Source organism: Pyxicephalus adspersus, chromosome Z (assembly GCF_032062135.1).
Source record: "Pyxicephalus adspersus chromosome Z, UCB_Pads_2.0, whole genome shotgun sequence".
Taxonomy (NCBI): domain Eukaryota; kingdom Metazoa; phylum Chordata; class Amphibia; order Anura; family Pyxicephalidae; genus Pyxicephalus; species Pyxicephalus adspersus.
Window position 1 is genome coordinate 85,407,662 of NC_092871.1, and position 21,345 is coordinate 85,429,006.

The 21,345-nt window shown below is 44.4% G+C and overlaps 2 protein-coding genes across 2 annotated transcripts in view; both read left to right on the forward strand.

The window, feature by feature from the left end:
• The window catches only part of LOC140343103 (ras-related GTP-binding protein A), a 9,579-nt gene extending 2,655 nt beyond the window's left edge, over positions 1-6,924 (forward strand). Inside the window, exons 3-10 of the mRNA XM_072429606.1 lie at positions 338-437; positions 1,013-1,079; positions 2,033-2,255; positions 2,960-3,055; positions 3,147-3,269; positions 3,361-3,452; positions 4,049-4,164; positions 5,775-6,924. Of these exons, the coding sequence (XP_072285707.1) occupies positions 338-437; positions 1,013-1,079; positions 2,033-2,255; positions 2,960-3,055; positions 3,147-3,269; positions 3,361-3,452; positions 4,049-4,164; positions 5,775-5,872 (915 nt within the window). The 3' untranslated portion in view covers positions 5,873-6,924. The remainder of the gene's footprint in view (positions 1-337; positions 438-1,012; positions 1,080-2,032; positions 2,256-2,959; positions 3,056-3,146; positions 3,270-3,360; positions 3,453-4,048; positions 4,165-5,774) is intronic.
• Positions 6,925-8,914: 1,990 nt separating this feature from the next.
• Positions 8,915-21,132, forward strand: MPP1 (MAGUK p55 scaffold protein 1). The gene is made up of 12 exons (XM_072431289.1): positions 8,915-9,151; positions 9,299-9,418; positions 12,202-12,280; positions 13,452-13,537; positions 13,808-13,876; positions 15,190-15,380; positions 15,599-15,702; positions 15,803-15,883; positions 16,679-16,759; positions 17,448-17,650; positions 17,735-17,806; positions 19,548-21,132. The coding sequence occupies exons 1-12, from the start codon at positions 9,053-9,055 to the stop codon at positions 19,722-19,724; spliced, it is 1,362 nt and encodes a 453-aa protein (XP_072287390.1). The 5' UTR covers positions 8,915-9,052; the 3' UTR covers positions 19,725-21,132.
• Positions 21,133-21,345: the final 213 nt, after the last annotated feature.

The following is a 21,345-nucleotide window of genomic DNA, read 5'->3' on the forward strand; positions in this document are numbered from 1 at the left end:
GGATGTGGGGGCACCTGGCATATCCGGGTATGTGCAGCTCAGGGGTGGATGTGGGGGCACCTGGCATATCCGGGTATGTGCAGCTCAGGGGAGAATGCGGAGACAGCTGGCATATCCGGGTATGTGCAGCTCAGGGGTGGATGTGGGGACACCTGGTATATCCAGGTATGTGCAGCTCAGGGGGGGATGCGGGGACACCTGGCATATCCGGGTATGTGCAGTTCAGGGGAGGATGTGGGAACACCTGGCATATCCAGGCATTTTAATGATAGGGTTTGCATATTCATGAATTCATATGGTATTAATACAACAATTTTTATTCTGATCTCTTTTGCAGGTTCTTTTAATGGGAAAGAGTGGGTCAGGGAAGACCAGCATGAGATCCATCATCTTTGCAAATTACATTGCACGGGACACTCGTCGTTTGGGAGCAACAAGTAAGTGCCAGCTGAAGGGAAAGCATTTCATATTGATGTAAACCCCTGGTACCCAACCTGTGGCCCTTTATTACTTATTGTGTGGCTTCAGAGCTCCTGCAGGCTGGGTGTATCCTCCTATTCTAATATAATACCATCATTTTGCATTGATCTTATTTAACAAGTGGCAACCCTTGAAAAAACTTTCAGGTCTCCTATATAATTACTATTTTCACAGTACATTAGTATGGTGGTCAGTAGGAAGAATTCCTCTTACGTTGCTGGGCACTGGGAAAAATATCACCTTTACAGATAGGCAAAAAGATCATTGAAAGTCACAAATTGCTCATTGCAACCTCTGGAGGAACCCTGGTTGAGAAACACTGCTTCTGTCTATGAATGTTTTAAAAATACAGTATAGCTCAACTCTCCAACAACCACTATAGCATATCTCCTGTCTCTAACAGAACCATACCCTGTGTGGGGCCCTTTAGTGATGTCGGGCCACACTTAATGCTTCCTCTGTCCAATATCTTACAAACAATGATGTAAACAAACATCAGCCACAACATAACTATTGAATGTTTCTCTTGCAGTTGATGTGGAACACTCTCATGTGCGGTTCTTGGGGAACCTAGTATTAAATCTTTGGGATTGTGGCGGGTAAGTAAAGTTTTCTGAAGCAAAAATAACGCAGAGAAGTTTATAATAAAGCTACCAGGCAGAAATAAGAGATAAACCAAAATAGCTCTGTTCTCATGAAATGTATTTGTGAGTGGAAGCAGCAAGGGTACCTGAAACTGACCTGGTATTAGTGTTTTGCAGCCCCTGAATAGCAGAGCTGCAGGTTGAAAGAAGATTTGTACCTCTTTGTTAGCATTTAACCAATCAGATCCAGTAGCCGTGAGTTTACTTTGTATCAAATTGTAAAATAAAGGGGTAGGAAATGTAGGAAATGCACTTGCTACTCTTTTACCTTCTTGTTTCCCCCTCCTTCCATTTTTTCTTTGCTCTTGCTATATCCTTTCCATTCTTTTATCTTCATTTCTGTTCGCTCTCTCACTTTACCCCTATGCCTTCCCCTTCCCCCACAGCTATGGCATTCAATTTCATAGTCTTGGCTTTTGTTCATTGGCTGGACAAATGAGCTATCTTGAAATTCAGACATCCTATAGTTCATAGACAGACCCTTGCTTCATAGGCTCCATTAGCCCTTTATCATATGCAATACAACTAATACAAGTCTGGGATTCCTGCTTTGAAATCCTAGGGTCTATATATGTACTGTATTAGAAAATATAAAACAGAAATCTACATGTTATAAATTGCATATAAATAATAAAAATAGTTGTCATGTACAGCTACAACATATTAGGTTGAAGTACCCCGGGCATAAATATTCACAAGTAGGTATCAGATAGTACTGTAACGCTAATTATAAAGACATCACTTCCCATCTACAGCCTGATCCACACAGGGCACACAAAGGTTATTGGAGGCAATCCTTGTTTCTATTTTTCTTACTTCAGAGATTAGGAAGAATGAAATGTCATTACTGCAGAGGCGATAAAGTAATCTGTTTTCTTTTCTCACCCTCCTGTGCAATAACATAACAGTCAAGACACCTTCATGGAGAATTACTTCACCAGTCAGCGTGACAATATCTTCCGCAACGTTGAAGTTCTCATCTATGTTTTTGACGTGGAGAGTCGCGAGCTGGAAAAGGACATGCATTACTATCAGTCCTGTTTAGAAGCTATCTTGCAGAATTCCCCTGATGCCAAGGTTTTCTGTTTGGTTCACAAGATGGATTTGGTGCAGGAAGATCAGAGAGATCTGGTGAGTTTTTTCCCTCTGGCATCTATTCCAATAAATCTAAAGTTGAAGTTCCCCTTTCCAGTTTTGCTCTCTTGTGCTGTCCTCAGTCCACCTCCAGTGGTCTTCTATGAACACAACATAATTCTGCTATTTCCTTCTTGCCAGTCTTTGATTGCACCTATTCATAGTACCTAAGTGCTGTGCAGCGCTTCCATGGCATCAAATCATTTTCACCTCGTAACCCTGCCAATAACCCACTTCCTGTCCTGGGGTTACACCTCTTACAGTTTTGTATCTATAGAGCAGCTTTGTCAGGATCAATATTTTTATTTCAAGAACATGTTTTTAAAGGTATATTAAGTTAGAATTGAGCAAATAAGAGACATTCCTTTGCTTTTAAAATCCTCCCTGAGCAAATATTTAGGATCTTGAGAGGAGTTGCTGCACAGCCAATAGGAAGTGTCCTTGTCATACCAATGTGGACACCCAAGGAATGATTTCACCTATTGTGAACAGAAGTAAAAAAAGAAGACTGGGGACTGCATCTTTGGGTCAGTTGGAAGGGGTCTGTTATATGTATTTGGGGTATTTAAAGGAGCCTGGAGATTAGCTTTTATATAACCTTCAAGAAATCCTAACCCTTTCACAGTTTACTGTAGAAATTCACCATCACTTCCTGTTAATACCACATCATTTTTTTTCTGACTGTGTTTGTTCTTTCCCAGATATTTAAGGAGCGTGAGGAGGATTTGAGGCGTCTTTCCAGGCCTTTAGATTGTGCTTGCTTCAGGACTTCTATTTGGGATGAAACGCTATACAAGGTACCCAAACCTCACCATTGTGTTCATATTCCATACACAGGCCAGTACAATGACAAGGGTTTTAATATTTGCATTTCTCCTCTGTGTTCAGGCCTGGTCCAGCATCGTCTATCAGCTCATTCCCAATGTGCAGCAACTGGAATCCAACCTGCGCAATTTTGCTCAGATCATTGAAGCTGACGAAGTGCTGCTGTTTGAGAGAGCGACTTTTCTGGTGAGAGATTTGTGCTGAGTCTGCCTGGATTGGATTAATAATACCTCCATTATTCCCATTGTTTTGTAACGGTGAACTTTTTTTTTCCCAGGTCATTTCCCACTACCAGTGCCGGGAACAGAGGGACATTCATAGGTTTGAGAAGATTAGCAACATTATAAAACAATTCAAGTTAAGCTGCAGGTGAGAAAAATATTAACGAGACTAACTTAAGGCAATGTTTTCTTTAGCTATGGAAAAAGTTGACATTTCTGCTAGGTTTTTATTTGCATGACCCCATTGGCGAGATTTTGTTTCCTCGCTTCCTGTCTCTGTTACACCTGAAGGCTGTGGTTACAAAAACTTTCGAGCAGCTTTGATGTAGCATTAAGCTGTTTCTCTTCCTTTTAATACCAGTGGCAGCAAAAAAAAAAACTTGCTACTAGTAAGAGCCGACAATCACTTCTCATTTCACTTATCACTTAGTCACGACAATCACTTAGTCATTTCTAAAGAAGTTGCCTGACATAACCTGGGCGGATCTGTCCCACTGGCTACCTGATTCTGGTGGGTGCTGGGATAGTTATCTTACACATTTAGGTAATACTGCAATCGCAGTAATCGTATAGCCATCGTTAATTCAAAGTTTCATCTGGAGTTAGGCTTTATTTTGCCAGCTGCGTGCGATTATTAGAGTCTATCGCTGTAAATGTGTAGCCCACCCCTAATATTGAACCTACCGTCCAATGTTCTTGCATTACACTTTTTTCACCTCACTCGTTTCTTGTCTTTATTCACAGTAAATTGGCTGCCTCTTTCCAAAGCATGGAAGTTCGCAATTCCAACTTTGCTGCTTTTATTGACATCTTCACATCCAACACCTACGTCATGGTTGTAATGTCCGACCCCTCAATTCGTAAGTTTAAAGATCACATTCACAAAACGATTTTATATTCTCCCTAACAAATGTCTTCAATTATTAGTCTGCGTGCCAGTGTTTTGTTTAGAGATATTTGGTGTGCATATTATGGTGTTTTCATTTTTATATCATTTGGGGGATATCTTGGGTATAAAGTGAACCTGAGCTTTATTAATGCAACAGGTTCACTTTTGCATCCCTCGCCAGGAGGTAGCATTTGCTGAGCTTTGTCTTTTTGCTCCACTTATCCATTGGGACAGATGTAATGCCATGTTATGTAAGCTCTAAGTCACTTGGTAATGCTGCAGACTCCCTTGTGACAGTGCTATATATTGCTTCGCCCTATCGGATCGCATTTTCATTATTATTATTATTATTATTATTATTGCACAGTATTTATATAGTCCCGACATTATGCAGCGCTGTCCATAGTCATGTCTAGTTGTCCCTCAAAGGGGCTCACAGTCTAATGTCCCTACCATAGTCATATGTCATTACCACAGTCTAGGTTCAATTTAGGGCAGAAGCCAATTAACCTAAACGCATGTTTTTGGAATGTGGGAGGAAACCAGGGTACACGCAGGAAAGCTACACAGACATAGGGAGAACATACAAACTCCATGCAGATAGAGTACTGACCGAGATTCAAACCTGGGACGCAGAGCTGCAAAGGCCAGGGTGCTAACTGAATGTAGCAGCCAAGCCAAGAAGCAAAGTGATAAAGAATATGTTGCTGGGGGGGCGGTGGACTGTTGCTTTGCCCTGACAAGTTATACAAGTCCTTCTCTTACCAGCTCGGCTTCCTTCTCCCCCATCCAGAGCTCTGTGTTTACTTTAGGGATTAAAGGGTTGCTGAATAACAGCTGGGGGGGTAGGAGAAACAGCTGCTGAGCCACTGTTTAGAAGAGTTGCTGGGTCACTATTGATGGAGGGGAGGGAAAGGTTGATAAATTACTACTAGAAAGTGAGAAGTTGGAGCTGAGCCATAGCTAGAAAATGGGAAACTGAGGTATCTATGGAGTTGCTGCTGGGAGAGCAAAAAGAGCTGGGCATCTGAGACGGTTGAGGAAGCAGGGTGATCTGAAATACAAAGTTAGTGCTTGAAGGGGACACAGTGTGAGCTTAGCTCCTTACATGTTGCTAAGCTGCTGAGTAGCTGCAGGGAGGTAGAAAACAAAGCCGCTGAGTCTGAGCAGGTTATTTTCAAATGTCTGATTTGACTCCATTCCAAACAATATATTAAAGAAGGCAGAGGAAGTTGGGGTTTGTCAGCAATTGTAGCTTATAGTTCATATATTAATGGAACACAAAAATAGCACATCTCAGCACATTACATTTAAAATAGGTGACCCATTCCCATTTGAAATGTCATGGGGATAGTGTATGTTGTCTATACGTAGAAACCTAAGTTCTTTCCATGAAGAAAATAGCTGGCGCGTTTCGCCGTTGGCTTCAGGGGCTATACTGAGATAGCTGTACGGTAAAACAATATAGTATATCAATATAATATGGTATATTGTTACCTCATTCTACTCACCTAGAAGTGAACCTCCAATTTACCAAAGTTGTTTTCTCACCTATGTACCTTGTTTTGTTTTCTTTTACAGCTTCAGCTGCAACTTTAATAAATATACGAAATGCAAGGAAACACTTTGAGAAGCTGGAACGCGTGGATGGTCCCAAACACAGCCTTCTGATGCGTTGAGCCTGCGTTCCCTAAGTCTCATGATGGAGATCTCACCTCAGTACCCCATTTACAGTACAATTTTGTTGTTTAAGAGCACCAGTGAGCTGTGGTGTACATGACTACTAGTGCACTGTGTACTAGCACCATCTATCTCCCTTTTATACCCCGGCTCTGTGTGTGTAAATGCCGCTGACTGGAGAAGTCAACAGGGCACGCATTGAGCTTCAATCACGAATGACCTCACCACCATGGTGTGACTCTTCGTGTGCATAGGGCATGGCCCTAAAGCTGAAATCCAGGCAGACACAATTGAATACAGCTATTAATAAATATTTTGTTTTTAAATACATTCGGTGTAATAATTTAAAAATGTGACTTGGTATCGGCCTTACCAACCCAACCCTGGGTCAGAAATGGGAGTTGATAAGAGGAGAGAGCAATGGGCAGATCTCACTGGTCTCCTGCTGCTCTTTTTAACTATCCGGCCAGCAGGTTGAGAGAGAACACCACAGACTATAAGTGATGTTAATCTCAGAACTCGATCGGGTCAAATCTGACTCCCATAAATGCATTGCATCTTTGTATTGATCTGCTTGCCTGGAGTTCAGCTTTACCAGCCCTCCTCCCTCTGGGCAGGGCCAATGCAGACACAGGGCTAAACGGGACTACAAAAGCTTTGCGTATTTTACAGGTGAGTGACCTTTAATCACCCAGGCCAGGTGCCTTCTTCATGACATCCAAGAATCATTGTGCTCTGAGTGAACAGAATTGGCTGATTTGTCTTCTGTTTGAAGATTGTGGTGTCGCCCTGTGTTCAGATTACATACCCAGGCCGGGCCATCGTCTGCGTCTAATCAATTTTTAAATGGGTTCTGACCCTTTCCTCATTATGAATTCTTTGTAAACATGAAAATGATGATGGACCTTATAAACTGCTCCCCCTTCCCTTTACACATTGGGATAAAACTTTTTTTGATGTGAACAATAGACCAGACTATTATAAAGAGAGAAAAAGAAACTTGCATTCTATGCTTCAAAATTAAAAATATTTATGCTTGATAAAAATAGAAGTGTCTGAAGTTTTTGGAAACCGGTTAGATTGCGATGGGCCTATGGGGTGCAATAAATGATGATGCTATTCAGTATCGTGATGCTGAAATGGATTCCTCAGTCATGGTTGTGATGTCCCAGCCACCCATTGATATGAGGTTGTTGGTCAGGTACCTCATCGGGCCCCTGTGACACCCCAGCCATTCATTGTAATTTTACATGTGGGGTTATTGGCCAGCTACCTTCTGGGGCCCCGGTGACACCCCAGCCACCCATTGTCAATGTACTTTTGGGTTGTTTGCCCGGTACTTCCTGGGGGCCTTGTGACACCCCAGCCACCTATTGTCAATGTATTGGGTTGTTGGCCTGATACCTCCTGGGGCCCTTGTGACGCCCCAGCCACCCATTTCAATGTACCTATTGGGTTGTTGGCCCAGTACCTCCTGGGGCCCTTGTGATGCCCCAGCCATCCACTGCCAATGTAATTATTGGGTTGTTGGTCTACTACCTCCTGGGGCCCTTGTGACGCTCCAGCCACCCATTCTCAATGTACTTATTGGGTTGTTGGCCTAGTACCTCCTGGAGCCCTTGTGATGCCCCAGCCACCTATTGTCAATGTATTTTTTGGGTTGTTGGCCCGATACCTCCTGTGGCCCTTGTGACGCCCCAGCCACCCATTTCAATGTACCCATTGGGTTGTTGGCCCGGAACCTCCTGGTGCCCTTGTGATGCTCCAGCCACCCATTGCCAGTGTACTTATTCGGTTGTTGGCCCGATACCTCCTGTGGCCCTTGTGACGCCCCAGCCACCCATTTCAATGTACCCATTGGGTTGTTGGCCCAGTACCTTCTGGGGCCCTTGTGATGCCCCAGCCACCCATTGCCAATGTAATTATTGGGTTGTTGGTCTAGTACCTCCTGGGGCCCTTGTGACGCTCCAGCCACCCATTGCCAGTGTACTTTTTGGATTGTTGATGCCCCCCAGGATGAGACTTTAACACCCCAGGGTCCCAGGAAAGTGATGCATTATAATGGAACTCTACCTACCCCCAAATGAAAGCAATTAATTTTGTTATCCCCCTGTATAAAGGGCAGATGTAATCCCTTTGTGTGGCCCTATGTGTAACTACCTTTTCAGAGTAAACAAAAAGTCCCCCCTCCCCTACCAGTTTTATAGATTGCAAGGAAATCAGCAAACCCCCCATGGGGGGAGGTTCCCTTATCTGCCCTTTGTACTGGAACACTTCCTCCTGAGGTCACATGATCAGCCCCATTGTTGTGGCTTCAGCAGAGATATCTCCAGAAAAATGCCGAGCCATGCACAATCCGCGCACATGTGTATTTCTGGGTTCCTGCATTGCAAAGAAAAAATGTTGAACATTTTTACGTGTGTTGTGTTAATGTCACCGCCACATACCGGAGTGCAGGATGGACGTGGTGTGTGGACCCTGATGAATGTTTTATACTCTGTCCCCCCATCTGTGGCCCCATTTATTTAGTGTTCTTGCACATCAATTCCCTCATCTGTGGCCCCCTTTTGTCGGTGGTCCTATGGTCCCCATTATTTGTTGGCCCCAATTTATTCTGTGTTTCCTATCCCCCATCTGTGGCCCCTTCATTTGGTGGTCCCTTTTATTCAGTGGTTGCCATTCTCCTATCTTTTCCCCCCTTTATTGGGTGCCCCCATCAATGACTCCTTTTATTCAATAGGCCCCATGTGTGGCCCCCTTCATTTGGTGACTCCCCCATCTGTAGCCTGCTTTATTTGCTGTCCTCCCATCTGTAGCCCTCTTCTGTTGGTGTGTCCCCCCCATCTGTGGCCCCCTTCATTCGGTGTGTCCCCCCTTTATTCGGTGCCCCCCCTCATCTGTGGCCCCCTTTTTTCGGTGTCATTCGATGTAAACAAGTTGCTGTCAGCACTCAGCCCTTCCCCCTCTCCCCCTTATAGCTCAGTCACGTGACGCAAGCAGCCTAGCAGAGCGGGCATTCTTATCACGTGATCTCCCCCTGCCTGTCATGTGACCCAGGGAAAAAAAAAGCCACTCGGGTCTCCTCTCATCGCTGCGGCATTATCGGGCCCCGGACACCCAGGGAAGAGGCGATTGGCGGCCGGTGATGAGCACCGCTCCTCGGGGATAGGAACACAGACATGACCCTGAAGTTCGAGCGATCGGAGACCCCCAGTATGAGGTCCGCTCTGTCCGATCTGTACCTGGAGACTCTGCTACAGAACAAGGCGGCCGCTCAGGTGAGGTGAGGGGGGGAGGGGACTGGGGGGGGGGTACGGCGACCTTTGCTCCCCCCGGAGATCCGCTGACACAGCGGGGTGAAGGGCGGAGATCAGTCCGGTCCGGCTGCCATCACATCACCGTCACACTCCATGTCTTCCCGGCAGGGACTTCCCGCCTCAGCCCCCGGGGCCCTCACAGAGGACGGATACACCACCAATGGATGCCCCGAGGAGAAGAAGAAGGTCCGCCTGGTCCAATTCCAGAGGAACACCGAGGAGCCCATGGTGAGAGGGGGCCACATGGAGGGGTAACATGGATAACAGGGCAACATTAAGGGATAACTGGGCAACATGGAGGAGTAACATGGATAACAGGGCAGCATGAATAACATGCAGGGGTAACAGAGGAACATGAATAACATGAAGGAGTAGCATTGATAACAGGGCAACATGGAAGGGTCCCAGGGCAACATGGAGGGGTATCATGGATAACAAGGCAACATGGAGGGGTCACAGGGTTTTGTGAATAACAGGGCAACAGAGAGGGGTAACATGGATAACCGGGCAAGATGGAGGAGTAACATGGATAACAGGGCAACATAGAGGGGTAACATGGAGGGTGTGAGGGGTCTGAGGGGGGCTAACATGGAGGGTGTCCGGGGGGTAACATGGAGGCTGTGAGGGGTCTGTGGGGGTAACATGGAGGGTGTGAGGGGTTGGGAGGTAACATGGAGGTTGTAAGGGGTCTGGGAGGGGGAGGGGGGTAACATGGAGGCTGTGAGGGGTCTGGGGGGAAGCAGGTGGACTAGATGTTGGTGAGGGGGGTCACGGTGGGTGTCAGGAGGGGTAAAAATGTAATCTGTAGGTATCCATTACAGGAGGAAAGGGGTAGATGGGGTGTGTGGTGTGTGACCAGAGAGTTGGAGGCTGGGGGCATAAGGTGAGCAGGGTGATGGATTGGGCACAATGGAGGTTGTGATATTGAGGATATATGCAAGGGTTTTTACTTTGCGTTCTGATTGGTGGAGAAGCTCACACATTCTTTTATCCGGGGATGCCGCCCAGGCTGCAGACAACAACCTCTATCTGTGTAGCCCTATATAATTATATAATGAATTTGAAATCATTGCAACACACCTGTGATTGGTGCTATTTCCAATAAGCCCAAACACCCCCGGGGACACCTCGGGGACACCACACCGTATATCTTCAGCACATTGCAGTGACATCTGCTTGGATGACTTATTATCAGCTGGTCACATGACCAGAATTGCGCAACACCAGACAGCAAAGTGCTGAAGCTGCTGATTAGTTGGGCCAGGTCTGTGCTGTTCAGCAGTCTTATCTTTCACCTCGTCAGCATTCCTCTGCTTCATATTTTTGTGTCATACATTCACACCACAAACTAGATAAAGAACACAGAACAATAATCCGCTTTTTATAATGCTGAAAGCCATTTAGAGAGCAGATCTGTCCTATTCATCCCAAAGTGGGGTTGAGGGACCTGTGCAGGACACTCCAGTTCCCTCCATGGTGACCCCGTGTCTTTGTGACACACAATCATGGAGGAATAGAAAAGGGTCTTTTGTGACCATAAGGCTGGGAGATCACAATTGTCTGCAATGTCTTTGTATGATGGGGGATTACCGGAACCCCTCACTGGGGACACCTGAACCCCATCATTGCAGGGGTGTCTCACCCACAATTCCTGGAATTTATAGACACTGTGACACAGAATAATGAAGCATATACAAATAGTTAAATTCTGCCAGCTCTGTTCTTGATCTCTCTCACCAGACTTGGATTTGCTTCTCCTTTATAAATAGAACCTAAAATCGCCCTCATGGCTCCTCCTCCCCAAATTCAGGGATTTGGTAGTTGCTGCTGGTCATCCTATCACAAGACTAGATACCCCGGGGCATTTATGGAGCCTCTGCAGTAGCTGTTTCCAGTTGGTGGAGGTTCCCAGGAACTGGAGGGTATTATTATAATACAGTATTTATATAGCGCTGACATATTACACAGCGCTGTACAAAGTCTATAGTCATGTCATGGCTGTCCCTCAAAGGAGCTCACAATCTAATGTCCCCATCATTAATACAGCCTAAGGGCATTTTTTTGGAGGAAGCCAGGGAACCTAACTGCATGTCTTTGGAATGTGAGAAGAAACCGGAGTACCTGGAAGAAACGCACACAAACACAGGGAGAACATACAAACTCCATGCAGATAGTGTCACAGCTGAGGTTCCAACCTGGGACCTAGCGCTGCAAAGGCCAAAGTGCTAACCACTGAGCCACCGAATGTTAGGTTTATACTTTTCACTATATAACAAAGGTTAAGTAAAACTACTGCACATTATTGCCGAGCAACTTGCCACAAGGAAGTCCACTGCTTCCCTGGCCCCTTCAGTTGCTGTTTTTAGAGCCATCAGCCATCTTTATCGGCCCAGGTGATGATTTAACTCCCACACATGTGCAGAATCGTGTCCATGTGCATCCTGCCGCTCATCACTTTTTAATAATACTTTACTTCCCCTTTTGAAGGATTTGTTGTCCAGTTTTTGACCTCAAAGCTGAATGCCACCAAGTTTTGCTCAAATCAGCTGATTGCATGTCTCACATTGCTGTGTCTTCCTGTAACAAATGTGCAGACAGTGAAGGTCATTCGTGTGAAAAGGAAGTCGGCTCATAATTGAGAGGAATGTGCTTTGTTGTCAGGGCCTTCAGCAAAAAAAAACTTTCCAAAGCTACTAATCAGACATCAGGTGAGGGAGGGAACTCGAGTGCCCTGACCTCAACCCCACCGAACACCTTTGGGGTAAATCAGAACGAAGAGCCATGTCTTCTCATGCACTCTCCATGGTCCTCCATTTTTTATATTTGCAGTCCATCTACCTATATGGTGTCATGTGATGTTGGCTGATTTCTGGGACCTCTGAAATCTGGCAGCAAAGTTCAATAAAAGGGAAGCCAGTAAAGGCTCTTTTGTATTAATAATATGGGATGTCCAAGCTCTTATTAATGAAATATCGCAAAACCTGATGTAATTATTCTTTACTTATCTGCAGGGTATAACTCTCAAGCTGAATCCGCAGCAGAAATGCGTTGTCGCACGGATCCTATATGGCGGCCTTATTCATCGTCAAGGTGATTGTCTTGGTTATGTCTTTCATGTTTTGTGTGCTATATTTGGGGCAAAGTGACGGTGTATCCAAAGTCCACCTTGATCCGTTTGTACTTTGCTTCCCTGTCCTTCCTCACCCCCCCTTTCTGAGATTGAGAGAGGCCGAATATCCTTGTCCTCACATGGTGTGGTCTTGTGATTGGCCGCCAGGTCCGAGCAGTGCAATATGGGGGGGAAGTCGTATGTTTTTACTTATATCTCGAAACTCCACATTGCAATTAAGTGATATCCAGTGAGTCCAAAGATGAGCTTTATGTAGACTTCACTTTGACGCACGTGGTCATTTAAGGCACCCATACACCCAGATATTTATATTAGGAATGCCCACCTGTCTAATGGAATAATTATTTATTACTGTTCTATTTAGGGGGCTTCTTTGAGCTTTGTATTCTTCCTAAACCTCTGCAAATTCTAAACAAAGACCTATTGATACTCTGGGGCCTTTAAATAAAAACCTGTCATTACAGCAATACAAGGTGACATTGCTGACATTCTCCAGCCATGAGTGTCATTTTCATGTTGTAGACACGGTGACCCATGCACCGTCTATACTATATTATTATTACACAGTATTTATATAGCACCAACATATTACCCAGCGCTGTACAAGTCCATAGTCATGTCACTAGCTCTCCCTCAAAGGGGGCTCACAATCTAATGTCCCTACATCAGTCATATGTCTTTATTACAGTCTTAAGTCAGTTGTTTGGGGAAGCTAATTAACTTAACTGCATGTTTGTGGATTGTGGGAGGACCTGCAACCTCTATGCAGGTAGTTTCCTGGATGAGATTTGAACCTAGGACCCAGTGCTGCAAAGGCCAGAGTGCTAACCACTGAGCCACCGTGTTACCCATATAACACGTTCATACACACGAACAATGAACTAATTGTTACATTGGGACATTTACTTCATTCTTTTTTGTTAACCTTGTTACATACAAGGATGAAGGTATTCTGAAGTCCGAACACACTTCCTGTCCTAGGTTGACAACCTACATCTCTATGGATATATGTGTTACAGATTTCTTTTGGTTTGAATGCGATTTAAGAAATTAAAATGAAGCTCATTGCTCATCATATCCTCTATAACCTTTTGCAGTTGATGATCTTGTGTATCTTATTCTTTGTTTCAGGTTCGCTTCATGTGGGGGATGAAATCCTTGAAATAAATGGAAAGAGCGTCCAAAACCAAAGTGTGGATCACTTGCAGAGTGTACTGGTGAGGAATAGATTGAAGACACCTTGACAGAAGATAATTTCACTGCAAAATCAGTTCCTTCACCATGCCCCTATGATATAATGACTCCATCTATATTGGAAAGATCTTTCCCTTTGTACATAACAAATAACTAATGTGGCATAATATTTTGTATCCTTTGCTCTTCACAAACATGGCAGTTTTTGGGTATCTACCTGATTTTTTTGGGTGGGTGGGAGTCATTTTATAACTGGCAGCACTGTAACCTTTTAATTCCTTTGTCTTCTGTAGAAAGAAAGTAAAGGAACTGTTATGCTAAAGGTGTCACCCACACAGAGTAACCGCAAACCACCACTACAGGTAAAACCTTTTCACTGAACCTTGTACTTGAGTACACTTCAATCAGTTGCGTTACGTCCTGAGATAATTACGGTTCATTTTGCTTCCTATGAATAGATAAGAGGCAGGGAGTGTTTGATAGCCTGTCATTAAGATTCCTATCATAGTACACTGATCAACCAAAGGAATAAAACTACCCGATCTTGTGGAGTCAGCCTATTAAGATGTGGACTCCAAAAGCCTTACAAAGGTGTCCTCGTATCCGGCACCAAGATATTAACAGCAGGACCTTTAAGTCACATTGCCTACCCATAGTGCACCCTGATGTGTCCTATTGCCTGCCTTCTTCCCTGCATGCTTCTGTCTTTGCTGGCCTACCCATAATACATCCTGCTGCCCGGCTGGCCTGCCTTCTTCCCATAGAGCACCCTGCTGTTGCCCTGCCTTCTTCCAATAGAGTGCCCTGCTGCTTCTGCCAGCTTGCCTTCTTCCCATAGAGCATCCTGGTGCCTCTACCAGCCTGCCTTCTTCCCATGGAGCGCCCTGCTGCTTCTGCCAACCTGCCTTCTTCCCATAGAGCGCCCTGCTGCTCCAGCTAACCTGCCTTCTTCCCATAGAGCACCCTGCTGCTTCTGCCAACCTGCCTTCCCATAGAGCGCCCTGCTACTTCTGCCAACCTGCCTTCCCATAGAGCACCCTGCTGCCTCTACCACCCTGCCTTCTTCCCATGAAGCGCCCTGCTGCTTCTGTCAACCTGCCTTCTTTCCATAGAGCACCCTGCTGCCTCTACCAGCCTGCCTTCTTCCCACAGAGCGCCCTGCTGCTTCTGCCACCCTGCATTCTTCCAATAGAGCGCCCTGCTGCCTCTTCTGGCCTGTCTTCTTCCCACAGAGCGCCCTGCTGCTTCTCCCAACCTGACTTCTTCCCATAGAGCACCCTGCTGCCTCTAGCACCCTGCATTCTTCCAATAGAGCACCCTGCTGCCTCTGCCAGCTTGCCTTCTTCCCATAGAATGCCCTGCTGCCTCTGCCAGCCAGCCTTCCTCCCATAGAGCACCTTGCTGCTTCTGCCACCCTTCCTCCTATAGAGTGCCCTGCTGCTTCTGCCAACCTGCCTTCTTACCATAGAGCGCCCTGCTGCCTCTGCCAGCTTGCCTTCTTCCCATAGAATGCCCTGCTGTCTCCCTGCCAGCTTGCCTTCTTCGCATGTCTCTGCCAGCTTGCCTTCTTCCCATAGTGCACCCTGCCTTGTTCACTTTTTTTTGTTTATGTAGCAAAATAGAAGATGTGAAAAGATATATTTGTTAATATTTATTTTATTTATTTTTTAAACAGATGTTTGTGAGAGCTCTGTTTGATTACGACCCTCTCTCAGACCCGCTTATCCCCTGCCGGGAGGCCGGGTTGCGTTTCCGCACTGGAGACGTTCTGCAAATCATAAACAAAGACGACTCCAACTGGTGGCAAGGAAAGACACTCGGAGCCGAGACTGCCGGTCTAATACCCTCCCCTGAGCTTCAAGAGTGGTAAGTAAACTCTGCACTTCTAGTTTTCAATATAGCACAAATACTTTTGGCCTAAAGAATGGCATGGTGCCTCTATTTTAAATTTGCTAATTTTGTACTCCACAATGCATGGATGTAAGTCACTTTTGTTTTGCAGTGCGCGGTGTCTTAGTTGTATGATGATATAAAACCATCAATAGTGCAGCTGCTTAAATTTGGTGTTCTGTGGTCTCTTTCAGGCGTGTGGCCAGCTCCAATACAAACAACCAGATACCTCAGACCTGTAGCCCCTTTAGCAAAAAGAAGAAATGCAAGGATAAGTATCTTGCCAAGCACAGCTCAAGTGAGTACAAATGGCTATACAGCTTTTGTATTATGACTCTGCCTGTTTCGTAGTCTTGATATATTACCATTAACCTATATTCTTTCCTATCTACCTCCAGTATTCGACCAGCTTGATGTGGTGCTGTACGAAGAAGTGGTATCTCTCCCGGCATTTACAAGGAAGACTCTGGTGCTGATTGGTCAGTTTCAGATTATAAACGTCTTTTATGTGTCCTGTGCATAACATTAATTAATCACATAATACAGTTTTACCGTCTCTGCCCTCTCCTTCTATTGGCATGTACACTGCAGCATTATTATGTGGCTATTTATGCTGCTTCCTCTCTCCTGGTCTGACCTGTGCTGTACAGAGATTGTAAGAGGTTGATAGAAGATACTTGCAAAAAAAATCTGTATTAATGAATACAGAGCTGCATTCATGCATGTGAATTCAGCTTCAAACAAACATGAATCTTGTGTAATCTTGCTTTTGATTTAGCTTAGCATAAATACAGGTAAATTACATTTTTGATGGGTATATATGGTAGACTGTTTCTGTGGGGAAGGAGTCGAATAGATGAGAGGCGGCTCTTAAATAGGAGCCATTTACCAGGCTGCTTTAGGGTGGAGGACTACCTAAGTCAGATAAAAGATTTATTGCTCCCAGCAGCTAACTTGGAGCTAAAGGTTGATGCATGTGGGTGGTCACAGGGCCAACTTGAGCTCTCTAATTCATTTTAACTCTGAGAACAAATTGGAGGCAGTCAACAGGCATTTAGTAAGTGCATAGCCATGAGTACAACCACCCACAAAAGTATGAATTACACCATCATAGTACATAGTAGGTAATGCCTCTGACTGACATCCCAATGGGATTTTAGCCCATCACATGACCAGGCTGGCAATTAGATTATATTGGGAGATTATATTGAGTAATTGTATCTAGATAACATTCATGTCTAAATATTCTGTTTTGTCTTCTGGCTTTTCCTCAGGTGTAAGTGGAGTCGGTCGTAGTCACATCAAAAATACTTTACTTACCAAATATCCAGAACGATTCGCTTATCCTTCACCACGTAAGTGCCCCCAATTTTGTAAAGATTATCTACGTTGTCTACAGACCTATGAAGGGCTACAGGGAGCATGCTGGTAACCAGTGACTAAGTAAATGGGAACATATATAAAAGCAATGAATGCCATTATATCACCTTTTGCCAACTGCTGGCATCAAGGCCTGGGGGGATTAAGGCGTACTGAGCCAGTGTTCTGCAATGCTTTCAGGAAGCTTTGTAGGTACTCTTTTAGGCATCCCCACCAGCATATTCTGTCTGCATTTTATATAGAACCCTGGAGTCCCATTGATTGAGATCACTAGGTCTGAAATAAAGGATGTACTTAGTTGTCACAGTGAAAACGTAATTGGAAGATTTCCTGTCCCAGCTACAATCGAACTTTTCGATTTCCCATTGTTTTCTGTTTCTATGACAGTGGCCACCAGGACTAATCTAGTAAACCTCCTTAGTGGAGCAATGTCCCCAATACAAACTGGAGCGCTTGCCAATATGATATCTACTCCTAGTCCTGTGAGTTGGGTATCCCAGGCCATCCTAATTGGCTGGCCAAGACATAAGTTCCATGCAGAATGTCAGCATACATCATAAAGAAACTCCTTAGCAGGCAGGTGAAACCTCAATTACTTCTGCCAGCCAATCACACAAAGGCTGCTGGCGAGCTAAAGGTTCACTTTCTTTGTGTTTCCATTAGACACCTCTCGGCCGCCCAAGCGTGGAGAAGAAGATGGAGCGGCCTATCATTTTGTGTCTGTGGATGAAATGAGCAAAGCAATCTCAGAGAATCTATTTCTGGAGTTCGGGAGCTTTAATGGCTACATGTTTGGCACCAAATTCCAGACTGTAACGGACATCCACAAAGATGGGAAGGTGGCCGTGCTGGATATAGAACCACAGGTGAGAGATATATTACAGGAAATCTGTGTGCACTACAAGAAATAAATATTTGTTATGTATTAATTTATGTCTCGTTTTCGCTAGACTCTGAAGATGGTTCGCACAGCAGAACTGGCTCCGTTCATTGTGTTTGTGTCCCCGACTGATAATGATAAAGTAAGTAAAGATTTATAGGACCTCACCCGCACCCTATGGATCATTCAGCTGGCATAAAGCCCCTGCTGGTACAATCTGCATTCTACCTATACTGCCTTGGGTACACTGGAGGAGGGGGTCAGTGACACCATTTATAAAATAATTGCCTTTTTATGGGTTTCCCCATAGTCCTATCTTTTGATGGGACAGTGAATATGAAAGTGTGATCACACCTTTCCTTTTTCCATCCTCCAATAAACACAAGGATCTGATAGGTTGGAACCAGACAAAACCCTATTCCTTCCAGTGCACCCATTCCACTTTCCAAAGCATTTGGGATCCATACATAAAACGTTTTGTTATTTCCCTGGCTGATCGATGCCACCCGGTCATCTACCTAACCTTAAAAGAAAATGTGGTTCATCAGACTAGGCCACCTCCTGGGCCATGGTCCAATATGGAGACTTATGTGCCCATTTTGTGGGTGGTTTTTGACGTAAACAAAAGTCACCATGGGCACAACACAGCAAGTTGTGATGACTGTGTGTACTGACCTTTCTCTCATGGCCAGAGCTGTTTTTCAGCAAGTTTTGCTACAGTAGCTTTTTTTTTTTATTGTATCAGACCAAGCCTGCTAAAGCAATGAGCCTTTGCCCACCTTGTCTATGGTAGGTACTAACCACTGCATTCTAGAAACCCCGCACAAGACCTGCTGTTCTGGACCCATTGCCCAACTATAATAATTTGGCCCTTGGCAGAGTCGCTCTGATCTCTACAAATTTCCATTTTTCCTGCTTCAATCACATCACCTGGCTGCTTAATACCCGCCCCCACCCCCCCAGGGGCTGTTGTAGCCAGACAATCCACGTTATCATAATTTTTACAGATTTAATGGCAGCACAGTGGCTCAGTAAGTGGTTAGCACTTGGGCCTTCGCAGCGCTGGGTCCCAGGTTCGAATCTCGGTCAAGACATTATCTGCATGGAGTTTGCAGGTTCTCATGTTTGTGTGGGTTTCCCCTGGATACGCTGGTCTTCTCCCACATTCCAAAACATGCAGTTTAGTTAATTGGCTACCCCCCAAATTGACCTAAAACTACATTAATGACTATAGTAGGGACATTAGATTGTGAGCCCCTTTGAGGGACAGCTAGTGACATAACTATGGACTTTGTACAGCGCTGCATTATATAAATACTGTGTAGTAATAATACAATTAAAAAATAAACCCTTCAGGTTCCTGGGAACCTCAACCAACTGGAAACAGCTACTACAGTGGTTCCATAAATGCCCCGGGGTGTCTAAAGGTAGTGGTAGGATGTCCAGGAGCAACTAGCAAATCCCAGAATTTTGGAGGAAGAGCCATGAGGGGGATTTTAGGTTCTTTCTATAAAAAAAAAAAAAAAAAAAAAAAATCAGGGTTGAACACTGAATATAAAAAAAAAAAAAAAAAAAGCAAATCAGGGTTGTGTAATAATAATAATATTGATTGTATTTAACAATACCCCATGCCTGCTGGCTCCGGAGGGCAGATCAGTATTCAACAAATGCTGCACGATAGGGTGAATATGTACATTGTCATGTACAGCGCTACAGAATATGTAGGTGCTTAATAAATCCTGTTTATTAATAATAATTTCAGACTGATATTCATTACTTTGATTGCATCTGAGCTTTAAAGTGATTATCTATTTTTAAAAAAGTAATCATTTCATTGTTTAATTCTTTTGTTTCTCTCTTTTTTTTTTTTTTTTTTGTCATAGTCGGAAGCCTTGCAGAAGCTTCGGGCCGAGTCTGATGTCCTCCGCGCCCGCTATGCGCAGTACTTTGATCTGGTTCTAGTTAATAACGATGTGGAACAGACGGTGAATGACCTCCTAGGAGCTTTCGATGCTGCATGTGCCTCCCCCCAGTGGGTCCCCGTTTCTTGGGTATACTGATTTGCATTCTTCATTACCGTTCCCTGACATCCACTCCATTTACAGCATACAAGATGTTACCTTTTTACGTTTTTAATTGGCGTTTGAGCTGATGAGTAGTTCAGTGTTTTTACAATTATCAGAATAGTGTACTCTGTGATGTATCTGGAAGACCAGCATTTTTTATTGAAGGGGGTCTGTAGTTAATATCCAACCTTGGGGTACAAGTATAAACCGGTGTTTCAATATTTTCTGATCCATCCATGGGGTAGATTTTAACATCCAAAACACCCCAGGGAGGTGACAGTGCCAGGCTTCCAGCACATAAATAGAAGCCTAATGCAGCTCCTCTGACAGTGCCCCCTACTGGATACACCTGTTTAGGAGACCCTGTCACCGGTTTAAACACTGCAGGTAAAATCACAGAAAATACAAGTATTTTTAATGTTCAGGGATTTATTTTAACAGTTTGTTTTTATCGATCACATGACCATCCCCGAATTAGGACCTTGTGTGCCAAGAGCGTGGACTTGGCTTTGAAGGGGGGAGGACAGTAATGCATCTGGGTGCCATACCGCAGCATGAAATGGTACGAGTAATACTTTCCAGCATGCCAACAGCTAATCACTTGCTATCCATGGTGCTCATACCACACAACAAAATTCATTTTTGAGACATGTCATGCAGATACAATGGCTGGTGGGTAAAGGATGACCGCAGTCAGATTATATGCATACATGCACCCCTGACTGTTGTCAGCATGCACTCCAAAGTCCCAACCCCTGCTGGAAGGGGTAAAGCCCCACTGAACCCAAAATTGAACAATATTTTTGCAGTCATGTTGCTGATACATCATATGGCTTCTATGGAGTAAGCGGCACATGGGCTGTGCATTGGTGACCATGCTACCATGGTTCTTGTGTTGCTTACCTAATAGCAATCCATTGTCAGTTTAATAGAATGATAGAGCTATTACCAATACCCCGCATAGCTCTTTTCTAATAATTGTCCTACCCTATGGGGACCCAGGCAGACGGGGCTGCAGTTCCCGCTTTACAGAATCTATTCCTGCCTCCAAACAGCCAATAGAGGAGAGCCGTGCCAGGCACCAAGTTTTACACATGACCCGCTCATGATTGTTTTATGGCTTTTCTCTTGGAGTTCTCCTTTGAATTAGGCTGTCCGATGTAGTAAGTGAACCATCTCCAGCAGTCATGTACCCCACCCCCCCTTTTTTCCCTTCCCATACGCTATAAACAAAATGTGTCGCTGTGTGAATTGATCTGCATTAGCGTCTTAGATTGAACTCTTTGTACATCTGTTATTGCTGAAATTCATTGGCATTGTTGCAGGGAAATGTTCTTCTGGATGGATGATATAACCGTATTGATGTGAATGTAAAAAAATAAAAGTATATTGGGGGAACAAATGCCAGTGGTGTGTGTGATTTGTTCTATTTTTTTATTTTTTTTTATTTTAACCCCTGGATAAAAATGAACAGCAGGCACTTAGTAATCAATAAACCGCTCTCAGGTGGTCTAATAAAAACAAAATGGCTGCTGGGCATCACTTTTATTGATTGATTTAGCAGCATGCCAGGCATAAATAGTAAATTTGAATTACCTGTGGACAGGTGTACATT

Coding starts and splice junctions, on each gene's coding strand:
- MPP1 (XM_072431289.1), top strand. CDS start 9,053: ATGACCCTGAAGTTCGAGCGATCGGAGACCCCCAGTATGAGGTCCGCT. Junction 12,281..13,451: donor CGGCCTTATTCATCGTCAAG/GTGATTGTCTTG, acceptor TCTTTGTTTCAG/GTTCGCTTCATGTGGGGGAT. Junction 17,651..17,734: donor TGCTGGATATAGAACCACAG/GTGAGAGATATA, acceptor CGTTTTCGCTAG/ACTCTGAAGATGGTTCGCAC.